The sequence below is a fragment of the Panthera leo genome, chromosome B1 (genome assembly GCF_018350215.1).
Source record: "Panthera leo isolate Ple1 chromosome B1, P.leo_Ple1_pat1.1, whole genome shotgun sequence".
Lineage (NCBI taxonomy): Eukaryota > Metazoa > Chordata > Mammalia > Carnivora > Felidae > Panthera > Panthera leo.
In genome coordinates this window covers 55,450,159-55,474,474 of record NC_056682.1, presented here as the reverse complement: position 1 = coordinate 55,474,474, position 24,316 = coordinate 55,450,159, and the positions used below count along the sequence as shown (strand labels likewise).

The following is a 24,316-nucleotide window of genomic DNA, read 5'->3' as shown; positions in this document are numbered from 1 at the left end:
CAGCCTCCTGCTTCCTTCACCCATGGAAACATCTGCAGAGAAGACTGGCTACTTGATGCTTCCCTTAGCTTCATTATGCTTCATTGTGCAGTAAATTACTGAATTCCGCTTAGCATCTGTATTATACATAGAAAATATCATCAGAACACAAGGTCTTGAATTTAGTAATGCTGGGTTGCCTCTTTAATTGGGAGAAAAGAATAACAGCTTGTTTGTGCTCATTCTTTCCAGGATCCTAACTGTTCCTTGAAATGGTTGAAGCAATTTGATGCCTAAGAACTTCATTATCTCCAGTTTCAAATCCTTTAGTTCTGTGTGAAAAATAAACAATTTATAATCATGAAATAACAGGAGGGATGAGAAAGTTGATATAACTGTAAGCTGAATTTTTACTGACTCTGACAAATTATCTAATTGGCAGTTGAACCCCATGCCAGAAACAGAAATGCGTGCAAGGCCTCAGACTAATCGTATCACACCCTTGTAGTTACAAAAAAAAACTCCCCTTATTAATAAGCCTCCAACCAGCGCTGTCTGAGGTTGTCTATTCTTTTTTCCTTTTTTCAATTTCCAGTGTGACTAAAATCACCCTCTGAGGGCACAAGTCAATAAATGACATTCTTTTCTGCTGCACAGAACCTGAAGCGTGTGGCTGAGACCTGGATGGATGAATTTGCTGAGTACATTTACCAGCGGCGCCCAGAATACAGGCACCTGTCCACCGGGGACATCTCCGCCCAGAAGGAGCTGCGCAAACAGCTCAAGTGCAAGGACTTCAAGTGGTTCATGGCTGCAGTGGCCTGGGATGTGCCTAAGTACTACCCTCCAGTGGAGCCCCCACCAGCCGCCTGGGGGGAGGTGAGGAGGCTGCATGAACCCTGCTCTTACTTCCTTGTGTCCGTCACACCTGCGCTCAGGTGACAGGACAGAATGCCAACACCTCCCACTCCTTTGTTCTACAGCCAAGTAAGATTAGCTTACATCATCTCCACTAAATGAATGTCCAGCATTTTTTCATACGTTGCCAAAGATGAGTATTCTGCCCTCAGCCTTGATAGTCCCACCCAGAACCGTTGGCGGCTGTTGACTCCCCAGTTGGATTTTTTTTAATACACCTGGAAAATATTTTTATTTCAGGTTAGTGAAATTTCCATAAGAGCTTGCAGAGAATGAAAATATCTATCGTGCTATTGTGTAAATAAATGTGACCTGCTCTCCACGATTGAATCCCTCACCATCCACCGTGCGTAGCCTTGTTGCTATTTGTATATGCAAGGATGAGGTGATGGAGGGGCTTGACTATTTTCCTACCCAGAGGTGCCGTACAGAATTGTGAAGAAATGCATTTCCATAACACCCAGAACTGTGGCACACGCGGGAGCCACATGGGTTCCTTAAATAAGCACTAACCTTTCCACCTCGGAACGTTTCTTTTTTATTTCACTTCATGATTTTAAAATGGAAAGAACTGAATAGTCCCGGTTCCCAAATTTAGAAGATCTATCTTTTGGCATAGAAAGGACTATTGTGCTGGGTTCCGTTCCATTCAATCCTGTTACTATAGCCTTTTCCTCATAGAAAAGCATATGCTAAAGCAAGGACTAAAATTGGATAGGGTGGATTTATCCTAGCAATTTAATCTGCTTTTAGCAGGAGGCTGTGAGGGGGAAATTGCAGGCTGGGCTGGATGCTAGCGCCGTCCTACTTCTCAAGGCTTTCAGATGCCAGGAGTTGACTATGGTGCATTGTGGAGGAGCCTCTTCATCACTGTCCTTGGTTTTGCGTTGTGGGCGTGGACATGCCTTAGCCTGGTTGGTGTCTGTGGCTTTGCAGAAGTCTGAACACAGAACGTGGCAGGAGAGGCCAGGATACTGAGGCAGCGTTCTTGGGTTTCCAGCTCCCCTTGGAAAAGGTTTCACGTGCACCTGCTTGTTTCGCTGAGAGGGTCCAAAAAGATGTTCTCTACCTGTGCCTGGGATGCCTCAGGTGTGAAGCAGAGAGTCAAGGTCAAGGACATCAATGCATGTTCCATTTCCAAATGTTTTTGAATGTGCACCTGGTCCTAATAGTAGCTGCTTGGGCCAGTTAGTAATCTGATCTAATACTTTGCATCTTAACCATTTCTTTAAAGCTTCCCTGGAATATTAGTAATAATGGTCTGCTCCTATTAGTTTTAGTTATCTACCATGGGCTTAATTTATAGCAGTGGAAATGTAAAGTAGACCTCCCCCCCAAAAGAGCTTTCATAGTCTAACGCATTGTATGATACAGGAATTTGTTACTCGATAAGCAGGAGAGTGTCTTTGTAAGGTGTTTTTGGTTAAGGTTATATCTACTACCTATAATAATTTTTAAAATTTATTTATTTTAATTCAAAATAGTTAATATGCAGTGGAGTATTGGTTTCAGGAGCAGAACCCAGTGATTCACCTCTCACATATAACACCCAGTGCTCATCCCAACAATTTGCCTCCTTAATGCCCATCACCCATTTAGCCCATCCCCCCACCCACCTCCTTCCAGCAACCCTTAGTTTGTTCCCTGTATTTAAAAGCCTTTTATGGTTTGCCTCCCTCTACTACCTATGACAATTTTTTAAGTTTATTTATTTATTCTGCGAGAGACAGAGAGGGAGTGCAGGAGCGGCAGGGAGAGAGAGGGAGACAGAGAATCCAAGGCAGGTTCCACATTGTCAGTGCAGGGCGTAATGGGGGGCTTGAACCCACAAACCTTGAGATCATGAGCTGAGCCTAAATCAAGATTGGGTGCTTAACTGACTGAGTCACCCAGCACCCCTACTCATGATAATTTAAATGCAATTTTGCCTTAGTGACTCAGAAATACTCTTAAAGATCTCAAAGCATCATTGTGTGGTTTGCAGCCAGGTAAAATCTTATCAAGCTTTTTTCCATCTTACGTGGAAACATATATTTTTATTCCTACACAGTTACTGCTTCAAACTGCAACAGATCACATTTTCCCATAGTACCTGACTAAATCATAACCTGTATCTATAAAATACCTTGTGTGGAAACAGACTTAAAGCTTCCATTGATGTTCTTTTTTTTATATATATATCTATCAGCTGTGTATTTTATTTTATTTTACTTCTTTTTTACTGAAATGTATTGTCAAATTGGTTTCCATACAATACCCGGTGCTCATCCCAACAGGTGCCCTCCTCAATGCCCATCACCCACTTTCCCCTCCCCTCCACCCCCCATCAACCCTCACTGTGTTCTCAGTATTTAAGAGTCTCTTATGGTTTGCCTCCTTCCCTTTCTGTAACTTTTTTTTTTCCCTCATCCCCTCCCTGCTGGTCTTCTGTTGAGTTTCTCAGAATCCACATAGGAGTGAAAACATATGGTATCTGTCTTTCTCTGCCTAACTTATTTCACTTAGCTTAACACTCTCCAGTTCCATCCACGTTGCTACAAATGGCCAGATTTCATTCTTTCTCATTGCCAAGTAGTATTCCATTGTGTATATAAACCACAATTTCTTTATCCATTCATCAGTTGATAAACATTTAGGCTCTTTCCATAATTTGGCTATTGTTGAGAGTGCTGCTATAAACATTGGGGTACAAGTGGCCCTGTGCATCAATACTCTTGTATCCCTTGGGTAAATTCCTACCAGTGCTATTGCTGGGTCACAGGGTAGGTCTATTTGTAATTTTTTGAGGAACCTCCACCCTGTTTTCCAGAGCGGCTGCACCAGTTTGCTTCCCACCAATAGTGCAAGAGGGTTCCTGTTTCTCCACATTCTCGCCAGCATCTATAGTCTCCTGATTTGTTCATTTTAGTCACTCTGACCGGTGTGAGGTGGTTTTGATTTGTATTTCCCTGATGAGAAGTGATGTTGAGCATCTTTTCATATGCCTGTTGGCCATCTGGATGTCTTCTTTAGAGAAGTGTCTATTCATGTCTTCTCCCCATTTCTTCACTGGATTATTTGTTTTTCGGGTGTGGACTTTGGTGAGTTCTTTATAGATTTTGTATACTAGCTCTTTGTCTGATATGTCATTTGCAAATATCTTTTCCCATTCCATCGGTTGCCTTTGCAGTGCAGAAGCTTTTTATCTTGATGAGGTCCCAATAGTTCACTTTTGCTTTTAATTCCCTTGCCTTTGGAGATGTGTCAAGTAAGAAATTGCTGCGGCTGAGGTCAGAGAGGTTTTCTCCTGCTTTCTCCTCTAGGGTTTTGATGGTTTCCTGTCTCACATTCAGGTCCTTCATCCATTTTGAGTTAATTTTTGTGAATGGTATAAGAAAGTGGTCTAGTTTCATCCTTCTGCATGTTGCTGTCCATTTCTCCCAGCACCATTTGTTAAAGAGACTGTCTTTTTTCCATCGGATATTCTTTCCTACTTTGTCAAAGATTAGTTGGCCATACATTTGTGGGTCCAATTCTGGAATCTTTATTCTATTCCATTGGTCTATGTGTCTGTTTTTGTGCCAATATCATGCTGTCTTGATGATTACAGCTTTGTAGTAGTGGCTAAAGTCTGGGATTGTGATGCTTCCTGCTTTGGTTTTCTTCTTCAATATTACCTTTGCTATTCTGGGTCTTTTGTGGTTCCATACAAATTTTAGGATTGCTTGTTCTAGCTTCGAGAAGAATGCTGGTGCAATTTTGATTGGGATTGCATTGAATATGTAGATAGCTTTGGGTAGTATTGACATTTTAACAATATTTATTCTTCCAATCCATGAGCATGGAATATTTTTTTCCATTTCTTTGTATCTTCTTCAATTTCCTTCATAAGCTTTCTATAGTTTTCAGTGTACAGATCTTTTACCTCTTCGGTTGGGTTTATTCCTAGGTATTTTATGCTTCTTGGTGCAATTGTGAATGGGATCAGTTTCTTTATTTGTCTTTCTGTTGCTTCATTATTAGTGTATAAGAATGCAACTGATCTCTGTACATTGATTTTTTATCCTGTGACTTTACTGAATTCACATATCAGTTCTAGCAGACTGTTGGTGGAGTCTATTGGGTTTTCCATATATAGTATCAAGTCATCTGCAAAAAGTGAAAGCTTAACTTCATCTTTGCCAATTTTGATGCCTTTGATTTCCTTTTGTTGTCTGATTGCTGATGCTAGAATTCCAATACTATGTTAAACAACAGCAGTGAGAGTGGACATCCCTGTCATGTTCCTGATCTCAGGGAGAAAGCTCTCAGTTTTTCCCCATTGAGGATGATATTAGCTGTGGGCTTTTCATAAGTGGCTTTTATGATGTTTAAGTATGTTTCTTCAATCCCAACTTTCTTAAGGGTTTTTATTAAAAAAGAATGCTAAATTTTGTCAAATGCTTTTTCTGCATCGATTGACAGGATCATATGGTTCTTTTCTTTTATTTTTCAACATTTTTTTTTTTTTTTATTTTTGGGACAGAGAGAGACAGAGCATGAACGGGGGAGGGGCAGAGAGAGAGGGAGACACAGAATCGGAAACAGGCTCCAGGCTCCGAGCCATCAGCCCAGAGCCCGACGCGGGGCTCGAACTCACAGACCGCGAGATCGTGACCTGGCTGAAGTCGGACGCCCAACCGACTGCGCCACCCAGGCGCCCCTCTTTTCTTTTATTAATGTGATGTATCACATTGATTGATTTGTGAATATTAAACCAGCCCTGCATCCCAGGAATGAATCCCACTTGATCATGGTGAATAATTATTTTTATGTGCTGTTGAATTCGATTTGCTGGTATCTTGTTGAGAATTCTTGCATCCATATTCATCAGGGATATTGGCCTGTAGTTCTCTTTTTTTTTTCTAGGTCTCTGTCTGGCTTGGGAATCAAAGTAATGCTGGCTTCATAGAATGAGTCTGGAAGTTTTCCTTCCCTTTCTATTTTTTGGAACAGCTTGAGAAGGATAGGTATTATCTCTGCTTTAAATGTCTGGTAGAATTCCCCAGGGAAGCCATCTGGTCCTGGCTTATTTTTTGGGAGATTTTTGGTAACTGATTCAATTTCTTCACTGATTATGGGTCTGTTCAAATTTTCTATTTCTTCCTGCTTGAGTTTTGGAAGAGTGTGGGTGCTTAGGAATTTGTCCATTTCTTCCAGGTTGTCCAGTTTGTTGGCATATAATTTTTCATAGTATTCCCTGATAATTGCTTATATTTCTGAGGGATTGGTTGCAATAATTCTATTTTCATTCATGATTTTATCTATTTGGGTCATCTCCCTTTTCTTTTTGAGAAGCCTGGCTAGAGGTTTATCAATTTTGTTTGTTTTTTCAAAAAAACAACTCTTCATTTCATTGATTTCTCTACTGTGTTTTTTAGATTCTATATTGTTTATTTCTCCTCTGATCTTTATTATTTCTCTTCATCTGCTGGGTTTAGGCTGTCTTTGCTGTTCTTCTTCTATTTCCTTTAGGTGTGCTGTTAGATTTTGTATTTGGGATTTTTCTTGCTTCTTGAGATAGGCCTGGATTACAATGTATTTTCCTCTCAGGACTGCCTTCGCTGCATCCCAAAGCGTTTGGATTGTTGTATTTTCATTTTCATTTGTTTCTGTATATTTTTTAATTTCTTCTCTAATTGCCTGGTTGATCCATTCATTCTTTAGTAGGATGTTTTTTAACCTCCATGCTTTTGGAGATTTTCCAGATTTTTTCTTGTGCTTGATTTCAAGTTTCATAGCATTGTGGTCTGAAAGTGTGCATGGTATGATCTCAATTCTTTTATACTTATTAAGAGCTGTTTTGTGACCCAGTATGTGATCTATCTTGGAGAATGTTCCATGTGCACTCAAGAAGAAAGTATATTCTGTTGCTTTGGGATGCAGAGTTCTAAATATATCTGTCAAATCCATCTGATCTAATGTATCATTCAGGGCCCCTGTTTCTTTATTTATTCTCTGTCTAGATGTTCTATCCATTGCTGTAGAGGAGTATTAAAGTCCCCTGCAATTACCACATTCTTATCAATAAGGTTGCTTATGTTTATGAGTAATTGTTTTATATATCTGGGGGCTCCTGTATTCGGCACATAGACATTTATAATTGTTAGCTCTTCCTGATGGATAGACCCTGTAATTATTATATAATGCCCTTCTTCATCTCTTGTTACAGCCTTTAATTTAAAGTCTAGTTTGTCTGATATAAGTATAGCTACTCCAGCTTTCTTTTTACTTCCATTAGCATGATAGATAGTTCTCCATCCCCTCACTTTCAATCTGAAGGGGTCCTCAGGTCTAAAATGAGTCTCTTGTAGACAGCAAATAGATGGGTCTTGTTTTTTTATCCATTTGATACCCTATGTGTTTTGGTTGGAGCATTTAGTCCATCTACATTCAGTATTATTACTGAAAGATATGGGTTTGGTGTCATTGTGATATCTGTAGGTTTCATGCTTGTAGTGGTATCTATGGTACTTTGTGGTCCTTGCAACATTTCACTCACAAAGCCCCCCTTAGGATCTCTTGTAGGGTTCATTTAGTAGTGAAGAATTCCTTCAGGTTTTGTTTGTTTGGGAAGACCTTTATCTCTCCTTCTATTCTAAATGACAGACTTGCTGGATAGAGGATTCTCGGCTGCATATTTTTTTCTGTTCATCACATTGAAGAGTTCCTGCCATTCCTTTCTGGACTGCCAAGTTTCAGTAGATAGGTCTACTACCCTTATGTGTCTACCTTTGTAAGTTAGAGCCTGTTTATCCCTAGCTGCTTTCAAAATTCTCTCTTTATCCTTGTATTTTGCCAGTTTCACTATGATATGTCATGCAGAAGATAGATTCAAGTTACGTCTTAAGGGAGTTCTCCTTGTCTCTTGGATTTCAATGCCTGTTTCCTTCCCCAGATCAGGGAAGTTCTCAGCTATGATTTGTTCAAGTACACCTTCAGCCCCTTTCTCTCTCTTCTTCTGGAATTCCTATGATATGGATATTGTTCCGTTTGATTGCATCACTTAGTTCTCTAATTCTCCCCTCGTAGTCTTGGATTTTTTAATCTTTTTTTCTCAGCTTCCCCTTTTTCCATAATTTTATCTTCTAATTCACATATTCTCTCTTCTGCCTCTTCAATCCGCACTGTAGCTGCCTCCATTTTATTTTGCACCTCATTTATAGCATTTTTCAATTCATCATGACTATTTTTTAGTCCCTTGATTTCGGTAGCAATAGATTCTGTGCTTCCTCTATGCTTTTTCAAGCCCAATGATTAATTTTATCACTATTATTCTAAACTCTTGTTCTGTTATATTGCTTATATCGGGTTTGGATCAATTCGTTAGCTGTCGCTGCCTCCTGGAATTTCTTTTGAGGAGAATTCTTCCATTTCATCATTTTGGCTAGTTTTCTGTCCCTTATGTGTTTTAAAAGCTTGTTCTTTGCTCTGCACCTGTGAGCACTGCTACATTAAGGAGGGTTATATACTGTCCAGGGTCTGGCCCTTCAGGAGGTATTTTTTCAGGGATTGTTACTTGCTCTCTGTTGTTGTGACTTAGGTTATTTTATTACCCTACTTGTAATATTTTGGACCCTCCACCAGATGTGTTCTGATTTGTTCCTTGGAGTAGCCCTGTAAAGGAAAACAGATAGACAAACAGGAGACAAAAACACACAAACAAATAACACAAACAAACAAATAAACAAAAACAAAAACCTAAAGACTAAAAACAAAAAAACCAAAAACACTGACTACAAGTAAAGCAGGGGGTGGAGGCAGTGCTAATGGAAGAGCACTACAAAGAGAGAAATGACAGGAGCAGGGCGGGGTGGGGGGAGAAAAAATAAACATTGACTGGACAGAGCGACCAAAAGGCTCAATCCAGAGAGAGAGAAAGGAGTGTAAAGAAGGAGGTGTAAAACATGTATCGAGATAATGGATTAAATATGTCTGTTTAGACAGACCAGTAACCAGAGTAACGAGCCCAAGGGAAGGAAGAGATAAGGAGGAGAAATGGGGAGGGAGGTGAGAATATATCTATATACCCAGAATTGACCTAGTGTTAATCCAGGCAATGCTGCATCGTCAGGAGGAGCTCTCCACAGGGTCTGTGCCGCTCCACTCGTGGATATGCAGTTACCCAGTGCATGGGGGCATGGTTTGGTGTAATCTGAACCCCCCTGGAGTGATTCCTGAGGCCCCGCCTGGTGGGGGGAGGAATGGTGATTCCCCAGTCTCTTCCCCATGGAGGCAGACCAGTGGACTCAGTTTAAGTCGTCCTCACTGTGCCACGGGCGCAGACGGGGCGGTCCTTCTCTCTCCACCAACTCCCCTGACCCTGCGCTTGGCTAGGATTCAAAGTCCCACTCCATGCGCTCTGGCCCTGGGGAAGCTCCTCTCAGTGCGGCGATATGTGGTCCTGGCTGGCTTTGTCTGTGCTGCCACACTTCAGGGAGGACCACCTTCTACTACTGTGGACTGAGCAGCCACCCTCACTGGGAGCCCCCCAAGGTGGCAGACACAGGCTGCCTTTGTCTTTTCCCACAGCACTCCAAGGAAACGGCGGCCTTTTCCTCCTGCAGGCTGCACCCTCAGCCCAGCCACTGTGCCCGGGGCATGGTGAACACAGGCAGGTTCTGTACTATTGTGCAGCCCTCCAGGGAGGGAACCACTTTCTCCACCTGCGGACTGAGCCCCTGACCTACACCCGTACCCAGGACTGGCTCCCTGCCTCCCCAGGTGCGCAAACAGGGAGCCGGCTCCAGTCCGAAGAAAGCCCCACAGTTAGAGATAGGATCCCTCTCAGTCTCAGTCTGAGGTCTTTCTCCCGTCCAGATACAGTCCTGCACTTCCCTAGCTGCTCTTTCTCTTCCCTTTGTCTCTCCGCAGAGGGGGGTCCCTCCACTCCGTGCCCACTTGTCCTTTCTTTATCTCCCCCAGTTCGCAGTTACCCACCTATCTTTTTTCCAGCTTTCCCATTTTCTTCCTAGTAGATTCAGCCTCTTTTCCTCCCAGGCTCTCATGTTCAAAGTCCTTTGGCTTCTACACTTCTTTGTTTGAGAGATGCAGGAAGTATGGATCCCCTTACTTCTCTGCCATGTTGGCTTCTCAGCTCTCCATTGATGATCTAAAGAAGGAGAAGAAGAAATAGAAGAAGAAGAAAAAGAAGAAGAAGAAGAAGAAGAAGAAGAAGAAGAAGAAGAAGAAGAAAGACACAACTTCCCAGAAAGACACAAACTTCCCACAACCACTTAAAGGCCAGGTAGGCTACAGTAGAAGGTTGTCATTACCTTTGACTGCCTTACACCTTTATGTGATTTGCCCTGCCCATGGGGCATTTACATTCGTCATTTCTGGTCTAAACAATTAGACATTGAGAAGATAAGATTTTTTTGAACACGATGGCAAATTTCTTTCCCCAAAGTTTCAACACAGCATACAAAACAAGATCAGATTCAAGTTTCAGGAAAGAAGACAACGGGGCTATAGTTCAAGGGCCAGTTGCATTCAGTTGCAATTGTTCAGTGAGGGTGTGGTACAAGAATGAAGACCTGGAAGATTGGAGGAAGGCAGAAAGAAAGGCAACCAAGGGACAAGCATGTGGATTGGTCAACAGTCTTGAAAAACATCTGTTTCCCAAGCAGAGTAGATCCCTGAGAGTAGAAGTGGTGCATCTACACTTCATGCAGGAGGCAAGAGAAGTGTTGAAATGCAGCGTGATCTAAATGAAATGATGAAAAAGAGAACTCGTGTCTAACTATATATGGGGTAAAAGCAACCTCCTTCTTAACAGTGGATAAAAATTACTAAATGTGCAGAATCTATCTGGGGATCATTTTATCTCCTAGAACAGCTCTTTTGAAGTTATCGCTCTTATGTTTTTTCTTTTCCCTTTGAGAGGGATTTTTTTAATGTCTTTTTTTATTTTGCAAATTTTAAATATGCAGAAAAGTTACAAAGGGAGTACACAAAGGTCATATATCGTCTTCACCACGGTTGTTCCAATGCTAACACCTTATGTTTGCCACTCTAACCACAGCACACTCAAACTAAGTGATTAGCGTTGGTACAGTACTATTAACTAAACTACAGATTTTATCCAGATTTCACCCGTTTTTTCACTAATGTCCCTTTTCTGTTCCAGGGTCCAATCCAGCATATGAAAGGGCTGTTTAATTTCCTATAAAGGTAAAATTAATTGTTAGAATGGGCAAAGCTCCTAAATAAATGTAATAGGTCAATTGCTGTTTTTGTAAGAAAGTGAAAAGGGAAATGCAGACTGTGAGGCTCTTTTAAAGCAGTTACACAAAGGAACCACCGACCTCCAACAATGTAAACACAAGAATCCTTTATGGGAGATCTGTGCCAAAGGCAGGGTAACTGGCTATTTTATGCGCTTGTACTTGGAACGGTTTCCACCTGATTTTCTGTGCCAACCCGATTCTGGGTAAACAATGAAGTGCTTAGGCAATTTTTGGCCCTGGTTGTAAGAATCCACCTTGTAAAGGAGACGTTACAGACCATAACTAGCCTATAAACTGCTACTCATTTCCTTGACAAATTCAGCTGAATTATTGCATTTGTCTCCTAACTCATCTCTCTGCTGCTGCTGCCCTTTTTCCCTTTAGCTTATTCTCAACATAGTCCACTAAAAATGGGAGATCAGGCCGCTCCTCCATTCAAAACCTTTTAATGGGGAGTGCCTGGGTGACTCAGTCGTTGAGCATCTGACTTTGGCTCGGGTCATGATCTCGCCGTTTGTGGGTTCAAGCCCCCAATGGGCTCGGGTCATGATCTCCCAGTTTGTAGGTTCTAGCCCTGCACCGGACTCACTGCTGTCAACACAAAGCCCACTTCAGATCCTCTGCTCCCCTCTCTTTCTCTGCCCCTCCCCTGCTCTCTCTCTCTCTCTGAAAATAAATAAATTAAAAGAAAACATAAAAAAAAATCACCTTTCAATGGCTACCATCTCTCTTGGGGTAAAAATCAAAGTCCTTACCTGTATCCTGAATGGTCTGACCTTTGTTGCTTCCATCCCTCCAGCCTCATCTCTTATTACTTCACCCCCCCCCCCCCCCGCTTACGCTTCTCTAGGTGCTCTGGCCTCATCACTGCTCCCCAGACGGGCCAAGCACAATCCTACCTCAGGGATTTGCCACTTGTTCCTTCTAATTAGAATCCTCCAGCCCCAGGAATCCTATGGCTCCTTCTCTCACTTCTGCCTGGTCCTTACTCAAAAAAATTGTCTTCTCAGTAAGGCCTTTCACTGACTGTCCCGTTGTGTGCGAGAACTCTCACACACATGCACCTTTATATTTATATACTCCCCATCTCCCTTCCCTGCTTTATTTTACTCCTCAACATCCACCACTATCTTGCAAGTTATATATGCGTTTATTTATCATGTTTCTTATCTACTTCCCACACAAGAAAGCCAGCTCCATGACACAGGGATTTTGTTTGATTTACGGAGTTGCTACTGCTCTTCAGCAGCTGAGAAAAGTGCATGGCACATAGTAGGTGCTCAGTAAATATTCCCTGAATGAATGAATGAATGAATGATCAATGAATGGAGGATCCTGGTTCCCTGTTGTTCCCCCTTGCCTCTCACTGCTCTGCCTAGACACCTCCACAGAGCACACTGAGCTGTCACTCCCCTCCACCACACAGGGGAAGAGTCTCTGTACCCTCCCTTCTTGGCCATACAGCATCCGCCACTTTGAAAAGGTTGGCCAGGGAGAGAGTTTGAGGTTGGAATCTCAGGTAGCAGATCGTGAAGGACCATCAGGTCTGTGGTCCATATGACAGTCAAGCATGATATTGAGTATTCTCTTCTGATACCTTAACAAGAAGGGAAAACTCCAAAAATGAAAATCCTCTGTTCCAGCAGCCTCCAAACCCTCCCTGCCAGCTTCCTACTTAAAGACATGAAGACATTAAAAGTCACATCAGATGGAAAAGTGCTCTCCAGAGAAGAAATCACTCCATCCTCTGGGTGGAGGGAACTGGGTAGATCCTCTGGGAGCCAGTAGAATGGGTGGAGTAGTGGATGGCAATGAGGCCCAAAGGGAATATATAGGATTTTGAGCCATGTACTAAGGCGAACATCCCTTCGTGCTATTCAAATAGAAGCAATGTGCTTTTCTACGATGTTCTGTTGGATAGGGGAAGAGCAAGTTTAAAGTGGAAAATTATTCTTAAACCATGCACATATGGAACGCCTTTTTTGTGTGTGTCAAGATACTAAATGAAAGAAGCAGAATTTCCTATTATTTTCCTCCTCCTTACCCCTTCCCCTCCTTAGAATTCATGAATTTGCTAAAAGTCATTTATAGTATTCCTTTATGGTCCAAAAAGAAGAGTTCTGCAGAATCCCGAGTATCATGTGTAAGAGAGAATAAAAGATGTAAAATAGACAAACCGGTGCCTTCCCCAACCGGTGCCATAGATTCTTTTAAGATGTGTCTGCTTACTGTCCTCAATGTGCCAATCTTGGCACATCCGTCTGTCTTCTTGCAATTGTGCAAAACTTTTTTTAAATCTTTATTTTAAAAATTCATCTCAATGCCGGGCTCCTTCGGCTGCTATTTAAATTCCTTCCTCAAGATTAATGTCACCCGGAATTGTGGAACATTCCCACAGACAGGCACCCTAAATAATTCCAGTTCTCCTCCTCTGCCTCAGCTGCACTTGACTTCTTTTGACTTGCTTTCTTCCTCTTTCTTCTAAGGTTCTCACGGGTATATGGGCTTTTCAAATCTCTCCCTATCAGCTTATGGGAAAGGAAGTCTGGCCCTAGGTGGTGCGTTATCTGAAAGACCATCTGAGGATGTGATGTTGTCTCTTTCAAACAAATTCCGTGTAAATGTTGCTGCTGTATAATGCAGAGGTCAAAGCCAGCACTTTCTGCACAATGAGTGAGGCTCTCTTGCATTCCCTTGGGAGAACTGTGGCCAGGTTTCCTGCCTCCCTCGCAACCCAGTCTTGCAACTGGGAGAGCTGCAATGTGAGATTGTCTTGCCAGTCCCTTGGCCACTGTGCAGAAACTGGCCCTGCCATTCAGCTGCTATCTATCTAAACCAGATCATTAAATGAAGCAGTCATTCAGAGATGATTTGTCATTCTCTGAGTGTATTAGAGTTGATTGAGCTGTCATTTATTTTCCCAGGCAGAGGCAATGCTGGTACATTATGCTAACTCATGTCTCTGGAGCTCAACCACCGAGGTTGGGAAAAATGGAAGGACACCTAAAGAATCGCATTATCCTTTCAGATGTTACTATGTGCTTTCTGAATTCTCGACAGTTGAAGGCAAACTTAAAGTGTTTTATGATAAACTTGATTTTAGTTCCATATTCCCAGCTGAGTACATTGGACATCTTACTGTCTCAACAGTGGCAATTTGGCCCAATTCATAATAGAATCAGAGCTGTTTCAGAGCTAACAGATTTTTTTTCCTTCTCTTATATTAAGTATTCCAAGCAAAATTTCTGTTTTTTCTCTATTTATTTTATTCTTCCTTCAAATACATGTAATCATACTGACATATGTTTACACACATAAATATAAACCTTTTCGGGTTCATGTGACAGGAGTAAATGAAACTTTAAGTGTATGTTAGCCTAATCATTAATTTATCTTGGTGTTTAATTTTCATTGACAATCGGTACCTTTCTAATTCCAAGAATGACATAAAATTAATAGAATTTGAGGATCACTCAATTAATCATAGCAAGATTTCCAATCCAGGCCTCAGGAATTGTCATAAATAGAAAAAAAAATCAATATCATTTTTCCAGTCATGAACCTAGGAATACTTCCCCTCCTACTCATTCTTTAACAAAGCGCACAGCTGGCTTCTGGGAGAGCTCAGAGTGGTCTCTGCAGTAGCAAAGGCCCTCAACTTGCCCTTAAAAATCTGGTGATCCCCCCCACCACGGGTTGGTGGGCAACAAGAATAAGTACAGCAGAAAATGGGAAAGATTCTTGGGGTCTTAGAATAAAGGTGAGAAAATACTGGAGGTCAATTCTGAGTGATCCAGACTGATGCCAGAATTCATAATAGAGCTTAAAATTTGGTTTTATTCATTCGCAGACAGGCAATAGTTAAGAGCAAGAGCCCATATTCCTCCAAGTGTCCTTAAAATGTATTGTTAGCAGTAGGTCTTGGCTGGCCCTGTTCCAAACTCTGGGAAGCACAGTGAGTGCACTGCTTAGAGGTAAATAGTCCCTTGCATTCACAATAGGGATATTTTTAGCAACCTAAATGTCATCAGTTGGTCTTAGATTCTGTGACCAACCTTAGTTTGGGAGGCAGGAAGATAAGGGCTCCTGGACCCTCCGGCTGCCTCCATAGCCAAGTACTTTCTCCATGTTTTACTTTCTCACAATTACCTCTCAGTGTTTTTTCACCTACTTGATTATATTTCTTCCCACTAATTTTGAGATTCAGGAATTGACTTTGAGCAGCTTGGATTTCCAAAATCTGTTTTTGTCTAATCAACAACCCAGTAATATTTGGCTAAACTAGCTCTCGCCTTAGATCTTTCCCTTTTTGTAGTGATGTGTATAACTTTTTCTGTTGAGCCCCTATTGCCCAATATGATATTGGTTGGCCAATTTCTGGATAAGATGACCTATTCTTCAGTCCCATTAGGAAGAGAAACTAACATAAAAAAAAAAAATCTCAGAAGGAGCTTAACTTTCTAGCTCAATCCTCAAAACAGGAAGGACAAATTAGTTTTTTCCAGTCTTATTTTAGACCCAAATTATCCAGAACAAATTACACATTTCCAGGTTCTTCACCTATGCTTTTTTGACAGAATTGCTTACAAGTTTGCAGCAGTTTTGTTCCAGATCCTAACATTCGAATACTGCCATTCTATCAGAAATAATGGAAAACCACAAGGTTTTTCAAAATAAAAAGAAATAAAAAGTTAAATTTTCTACAATAGTTTTGCTTTCAAATATACGGCCATTTCCAATGCTAAAAACACAGCAGCAGCACCGTTTTGTTTAATCATAAAAACCAGACAGAGCATTTAGGATAGCAAAGAAGAAAAACACACAACATGGCTATCATCTTACATAAAACTAGTAACAAGGAATCCCCAAGAACTCCAGAATGTAAGTTAGTGTAACCGAAGCAACAGACGGCAGCAGTTCTTCTGTGGGATTGTCAGAGATGTGGAATAGGTAATAAAGAAAAAAGGCAGTACTGACAGTTCTAGAAGCTGCCAGTTAGAAATCAACAAATATTCACTCCCAGAAAAAGATGATCTTTTACAGAACAGGAACTAAAGCAATCAAATCTACAAATTACCAGTAAAACTCCAAGACATCCTCACAGGCTCCAAGTTGAGGACAAACACAAAAATACCATATGAAATCAGTATGGGGCCACTGGAATTTAAACTATGTTGAAGCCCACACGTATTTCAGAAACACTCCAAAATGTTCTTTTGGAAAGACGGACACTCATTCTTTTCCTTCCCGTTTCCCACACCTGCCCTCATGGGAAAAAAAGAAAAGAAGAGAAAAGGAAAAACCTGCTGTTGGTTGGATCCACCATGAAACACCACAGATGCCCGGGAAACAAAAGCTTCTAACACCAGAGAAGGAGATAGACCTCAGAAAGCACTGAACAGCAAACACGTTTAAAGGTAACCATACTGCTTTGCAGGGAAAACCCTTAGAACTCTAGATGACACAGAGTCAGAGACAGGAAGTTTTTGTAAATCAGACTTAGCTCTGAGAGAAAGAGAAGTAACTATACAAAGAGGCCATGTTTTTTAATACATCACAGTAACAACAGACAAAAAAGCCCTACAGAAGAACTTTCCTCTACTAGCCAAGAAAACGAGTTTATTTATAGATGGAAAATAAAAACAGATTACAATAAAACCCCCTACCGAGATACAACAAGGATAAAGATAAAAATAAACCAAATAAAGTTCCAATAGGTAATGAAACCATTCTACAAATGTGGCCACAAAGAAGATGAGAAATGTAACATAAGATTTCAAAATGAGCTAAAAGAATCTTAAAAACAATCCACGCTTAAAAGAACCATGCACATCAAAAATAGAACAGCTCAGGAAGGTGATGGCTAGGATATGAAGCATGATGATGTGAAAAGAGAGGTGGAGACTCAGGAATGAAAAGCAAAGAGAAGAAAAGAGAGAACCAAGATTTCAGAAATAAGCCTAAATTGGAAGAAACAAAGCAACAAGTTGAGTCCCTGGAAACACAGTAAGAGAAACTGAGGCTAGAGGATAGAAGAATGAAGTCAACAACGTGGAAGGAGAGAAGAGGACTCTATGAAAGATCTGGAACAACAAAGATGGAAAGGAGATTCAACATGAATTCCCAAAAAAGAAAGCTCCCCATAAAAGTGAAAGACAAAAAATACATAAAACTATAACTCAAGAGGGGCACCTGGGTGGCTCAGTTGGTTAAGCATCCGATTTCAGCTTAGGTCATAATGTCACGGTTCTGTTGGTAAGTTCAAGCCCCACCCCCATCGGGCTCTGTGCTGACAGCTTAGAGTCTGGAGCCTGCTTCTGATTCTGTGTCTCAATCTCTCTCTGCTCCTCCACCTCTCTCTCTCTCTCTCTCTCAGTAATAAATAAACATTTAAAAAACATTTTTAAAAAACTATAACCCAAGAGAATCTTCATAAAACAAAATATTTGAATCTACAAATTAGAAGAGTTATGTATGAGAACTTCGTGAATCATCAACACTGAAACATTTCTAGTAAAGTCATTGTATTTTTTAATAGAAGAAAAACAATTTTATGCATCCAAGCAAAAACAAACAAATGAACAAACAAAACCCCCAAAAAACTAAGTAAAATTTTGAAGCACATTTTGTACCAGAAAACAATGGAACAACGTTGTGAAAATGATGCAGAATGTAAAATACGAGCCAAAGATTTTATATCCAACCAAACTATGCTTCAAGTATGGAAACCGTCAAAAAGCAGTTCTAAACATTAAAGAACTCAGGGATTATTTTTCCAAAGAACCTTTCTGAGAAACATGCTGGAGAATGAGCATCAGAAAACGAAGGTTGTTGAGGGCAGACTGACCTAAGGTCGGATAGAGACTGGCTATAAGGATAAAAGAATATGCAAATTGTATGTGCTCTACCAATGCAGAAATAAATACAACTAACAAATAGAGAAAGTAAATGGAAAAGCAGAGTAAGTTCAATGATTGTGCCAAAGGCATTAACTAGAAAGAATATCATCCATGTTTATACATTGAAAGAGAGGGAAGAAAAGGGGAAAAGATTATAACTAACTGGTATTGCTTAGAAAAAATTTAGGTATTATCTAAAAAAAAGAATCAGCAGATATTATATATAATATTAGGGTAAAGGTAAATAGTAGGACAAAAATACAAACCATATTAAATACCAAAGATTACAAAGAGAAAAGAGAATGGATCACATAGTGACTTTGTAGAGACAATAAATACATAATAAATCGCTATGCCAGAACTGAGATCAAATATATAAAGTATACTGACTTAAAAAAATCCAGAAAATAAAGCAAATTGAACTCTCTGCTGAGACATACCTAAACCAAAATGATCAGAACGATTAAAGATTAAAGAATACAATAGAAATACCAGATAAACACAAGTAATAAGTAAGCAGAAGTTGAGATTTTAATATGAAACAAGGTAGAGCGGGGGGCGGAAAGCTGAAAAGTTAAAAGCCAAAAAGATATTATAATACTAAAGACTACAATCTATAGAAAAACCAATTTTATAAGGTAGAATTTGCTGGAAATTCAAGGAGAAACAGATAGAAACACACCAATCATAGGACAGCTTAACTCTGTAATAGGTGAGCCAAAATTAATAAGGATCTATATAATCTAAACCATGTAATTAATCATATCAATCTGTATACCTGTTTAACTCTGACGTATTTTAATTTACCTTCTTTTCAACTATACAAATTAAGAAGTCTGTTAATGTTATAAAAATAAATACAACGTTTGCATCAGAGATCCAAATATAAAAATCAGTAAGATAAACACTATATAATCTCAAATTTGAATTGAAATTGTCAGTGTGAACTCATGACTTTTCCCCCCTCACTTACAAATTCTCTAGCTCTATGCACTGAAAAGGCCTAGAAACAATCTCAATCCAATCTCAATGAACATGTCTAGCTCTCATTGTGGTCTCTGTAGAAGATTCTCCACTAAATGCAACTAAGGATAGACTGGTCTCGGGGAGGAAGATGGCAGCATAGGGGGACTCTGGGGTCACCGCGTCCTGCGCATCACTTAGATTCCACCCACACCTGCCTAAATAACCCAGAAAATCGCGAGAAGACTAGCAGAATGGATTCTCTGGAGCCAAACGTAGACGAGAGGTCCACGGAAGAGGGTAGGAAGGGCGGCGAGGCGGTGCGCGCTCCACGGACTGGCGGGAGGGAGCCGGGACAGAGGGGTGGCCCGCCGGCCAAGCAGAGCAGAGTCTGGCTTGCAAAAGCGGAGGGGCCGGAGAGAGTGTGTTCAGACAGCAAGCGGGACTTGACATCTGGAAGGTTATAAGCTAACAGCTCTGCTCAGAGAACGGGAGGGCTGGAGGACAACGGGAGAGAGAGTTGTTGAGCCCCGGAGGACAGAGCACAGCTTGGCGGGGAACAAAGGCGCTCGCCAGCGCCATCTCCCTCGCCCATCCCCCAGCCAAAATCCCAAAGGGAACCAGTTCCTGCCGGGGAACTTGCTTGCACCACACAAACACCCAAAGCCGTGCTTCTGTGGATCCAGTGCTTCTACGGATCCGTCCCTCCGGGGGGGTCTGACTCCCACCCGGTGCCTCAGGGCCCCTCCCGAAGCAGATCTCCGAAGGAAAAGCGAGCTGAGCCTACCCCTCCGCCCGCCCCCCGTGCACCTTGCCGATCCACCCCAGCTAATACACCAGATCCCCAGCACCACAAGCCTGGCAGTGTGCAAGTAGCCCAGACGGGCCACGCAACCCCACAGTGAATCCCGCCCCTAGGAGAGGGGAAGAGAAGACACACACCAGTCTGACTGTGGCCCCAGCGGTGGGCTGCGGGCAGACATGGGGTCTGACTGCGGCCCCGCCCACCAACGCAAGTTATTCAAGACAGCACAGGGGAAGTGCCCTGTAGGTCCTCACCACTCCAGGGACTATCCAAAATGACAAAACGGAAGAATTCCCCTCAAAAGAATCTCCAGGAAATAACAACAGCTAATGAACTGATCAAAAAGGATTTAAACAATATAACAGAAAGTGAATTTAGAATAATAGTCATAAAATTAATCGCTGGGCTTGAAAACAGTATAGAGGACAGCAGAGTATCTATTGCTACAGAGATCAAGGGACTAAGGAACAGTCAGGAGGAGCTAAAAAATGCTATAAATGAACTGCAAAATAAAATGGAGACGACCACAGCTCAGATTGAAGAGGCAGAGGAGAGAATAGGTGAACTAGAAGATAAAATTATGGAAGAAGAGGAAGCTGAGAAAAAGAGAGATAGTATAATTGGTATTCCAGAGGAGGAAGAGAGAGGGAAAGGTGCTGAAGGTGTACTTGAACAAATCATAGCTGAGAAATTCCCTGATCTGGGGAAGGAAAAAGGCACTGAAATCCAAGAGGCACAGAAAACTCCCTTCAGACGTAACTTGAATCAATCTTCTGCATGACATATCATAGTGAAACTGGCAAAATACAAGAATAAAGAGAAAATTCTGAAAGCAGCTAGAGATAAATGTGCTCTAACATATAAAGGGAGACCTATAAGACTCGTGACCGATCTCTCTACTGAAACTTGGCAGGCCAGAAAGGAATGGCAGGAAATCTTCAATGTGATGAACAGAAAAAAAAATATGCAGCCAAGAATCCTCTATCCAGCAAGTCTGCCATTTAGAATAGAAGGAGAGATAAAGGTCTTCCCAAACAAACAAAAACTGAAGGAATTCATCAACACTAAACCAGCCCTACAAGAGATCCTAAAGGGGATCCTGTGAGACAAAGTACCAGAGACATCGCTACAAGCATGAAACCTATAGACATCACAATGACTCTAAACCCATATCTTTCTATAATAACACTGAACATAAATGGACTAAATGCGCCAACCAAAAGACATAGGGTATTAGAATGGATAAAAAAACAAGACCCATCTATGTGCTGTCTACAAGAGACTCATTTTAGACCTGAGGATCCCTTCAGATTGAAAGTGAGGGGATGGAGAACTATTTATCATGCTACTGGAAGTCAAAAGAAAGCTGGAGTAGCCATACTTATATCAGACAAACTAGACTTTAAATTAAAGGCTGTAACAAGAGATGAAGAAGGGCATTATATAATAATTACAGGGTCTATCCATCAGGAAGAGCTCACAATTATAAATGTCTATGTGCCGAATACAGGAGCCCCCAGATATATAAAACAATTACTCATAAACATAAGCAACCTTATTGATAAGAATGTGGTAATTGCAGGGGACTTTAACACTCCACTAACAGAAATGGATAGATCATCTAGACACACAGTCAATGAAGAAACAAGGGCCCTGAATGATACATTGGATCAGATGGACTTGACAGATATATTTAGACCTCTGCATCCCAAAGCAACAGAATATACTTTCTTCTCGAGTGCACATGGAACATTCTCCAAGATAGATCACACACTGGGTCACAAAACAGCCCTTCATAAGTATACAAGAATTGACATCATACCATGCACACTTTCAGACCACAATGCTATGAAGCTTGAAATCAACAACAGGAAAAAGTCTGGAAAACTTCCAAAAGCATGGAGGTTAAAGAACACCCTACTAAAGAATGAATGGGTCAACCAGGCAATTAGAGAAGAAATTAAAAAATATATGGAAACAAACAAAAATGAAAATACAACAATCCAAACACTTTGGGATGCAGCGAAGGCAGTCCTGAGAGGAAAATACATTGCAATCCAGGCCTATCTCAAGAAACAAGAAAAATCCCAAATACAAAATCTAACAGCACACCTAAAGGAAATAGAAGCAGAACAGCAAAGACAGCCTAAACCCAGCAGAAGAAGAGAAATAATAAAGATCAGAGCAGAAATAAACAATATAGAATCTAAAAAAACTGTAGAGCAGATCAACGAAACCAAGAGTTGCTTTTTTGAAAAAATAAACAAAATTGATAAACCTTTAGCCAGGCTTCTCAAAAAGAAAAGGGAGATGACCCAAATAGATAAAATCATGAATGAAAATGGAATTATTACAACCAATCCCTCAGAGATACAAACAATTATCAGGGAATACTATGAAAAATTATATGCCAACAAACTGGACAACCTGGAAGAAATGGACAAATTCCTAAACACCCACACGCTTCCAAAACTCAATCAGGAGGAAATAGGAAGCTTGAACAGACCCATAACCAGCAAAGAAATTGAATCAGTTATCAAAAATCTCCCAACAAATAAGAGTCCAGGACCAGATGGCTTCCCAAGGGAGTTCTACCAGACGTCTAAAGCAGAGATAATACCTATCCTTCTCAAGCTATTCCAAAAAATAGAAAGGGAAGGAAAACTTCCAGACTCATTCTATGAAGCCAGTATTACTTTGATTCCTAAACCAGACAGAGACCCAGTAAAAAAAGAGAACTAGAGGCCAATATCCCTGATGAATATGGATGCAAAAATTCTCAACAAGATACTAGCAAATCGAATACAACAGCATATAAAAAGAATTATTCACCATGATCAAGTGGGATTCATTCCTGGGATGCAGGGCTGGTTCAACATTCACAGATCAATCAATGTGATATATCACATTAATAAAAGAAAAGAAAAGAACCATATGATCCTGTCAATCGATGCAGAAAAGGCATTTGACAAAATTCAGCAACTTTCTTAATAAAAACCCTCAAGAAAGTCAGGATAGAAGGAATATACTTAAACATCATAAAAGCCGTTTATGAAAAGCCCACAGCTAACATCATCCTCAACGGGGAAAAACTGAGAGCTTTTTCCCTGAGATCAGGAACACAACAGAGATGTCCACTCTCACTGCTGTTGTTTAACAAAGTGTTGAAATTCTAGCATCAGCAATCAGACAACAAAAGGAAATCAAAGGCATCAAAATTGGCAAAGATGAAGTTAAGCTTTCACTTTTTGCAGATGACATGATATTATACATGGAAAATTCGATAGACTCCACCAAAGGTCTGCTAGAACTGATACATGAATTTAGCAAAGCCTCAGGATACAAAATCAATGTACAGAAATCAGTTGCATTCTTATACACTAATAATGAAGCAACGGAAAGACAAATAAAGAAACTGATCCCATTCACAATTGCACCAAGAAGCATAAAATACCTAGGGATAAATCTAACCAAAGATGTACAAGATCTGTATGCTGAAAACTATAGAGAGTTTATGAAGGAAATTGAAGAAGGTATAAAGAAATGGAAAAACATTCCGTGCTCATGGATTGGAAGAATAAATATTGTCAAAATGTCAATACTACCCAAAGCTATCTACACATTCAATGCAATCCCAATCAAAATTGCACCAGCATTCTTCTCGAAGCTAGAACAAGCAATCCTAAAATTCATATGGAACCACAAAAGGCCCTGAATAGCCAAAGTAATTTTGAAGAAGAAGACCAAAGCAAGAGGCATCACAATCCCAGACTTTAGTCTCTAATACAAAGCTGTAATCATCAAGACAGCATGATATTGGCACAAAAACAGACACATAGACCAATGGAATAGAATAGAAACCCCAGAACTAGACCCACAAACGTATGGCCAACTAATCTTTGACAAAGCAGGAAAGAAAATCCAATGTAAAAAAGACAGTCTCTTTAACAAATGGTGCTGGGAGAGCTGGACAGCAACATGCAGAAGGTTGAAACTAGACCACTTTCTCACACCATTCACAAAAATAAACTCAAAATGGATAAAGGGCCTGAATGTGAGACAGGAAACCATCAAAACCTTAGAGGAGAAAGCAGGAAAAGACCTCTCTGACCTCAGCCGTAGCAATTTCTTACTCGACACATCCCCAAAGGCAAGGGAATTAAAAGCAAAAATGAACTACTGACACCTTATGAAGATAAAAAGCTTCTGCACAGCAAAGGAAACAATCAACAAAACTAAAGGCAACTGACAGAATGGGAAAAGATATTTGCAAATGACATATCGGACAAAGGGCTAGTATCCAAAATCTATAAAGAGCTCACCATCTCCCCACCCAAGAAAACAAATAATCCAGTGAAGAAATGGGCAGAAAACATGAATAGACACTTCTCTAAAGAAGACATCCAGATGGCCAACAGGCACGTGAAAAGATGCTCAACGTCAGTCCTCATCAGGGAAATACAAATCAAAACCACACTCAGATATCACCTCACGCCAGTCAGAGT

General features: G+C 40.8%; 1 protein-coding gene across 1 annotated transcript in view; it reads left to right on the top strand.

Moving 5' to 3' along the window:
* Window positions 1-24,316, top strand: part of GALNTL6 (polypeptide N-acetylgalactosaminyltransferase like 6) — a 1,201,435-nt gene that overhangs the window by 1,125,538 nt on the left and 51,581 nt on the right. Inside the window, exon 9 of the mRNA XM_042935079.1 lies at window positions 637-858. Coding sequence (XP_042791013.1) covers window positions 637-858 — 222 coding nt within the window. The remainder of the gene's footprint in view (window positions 1-636; window positions 859-24,316) is intronic.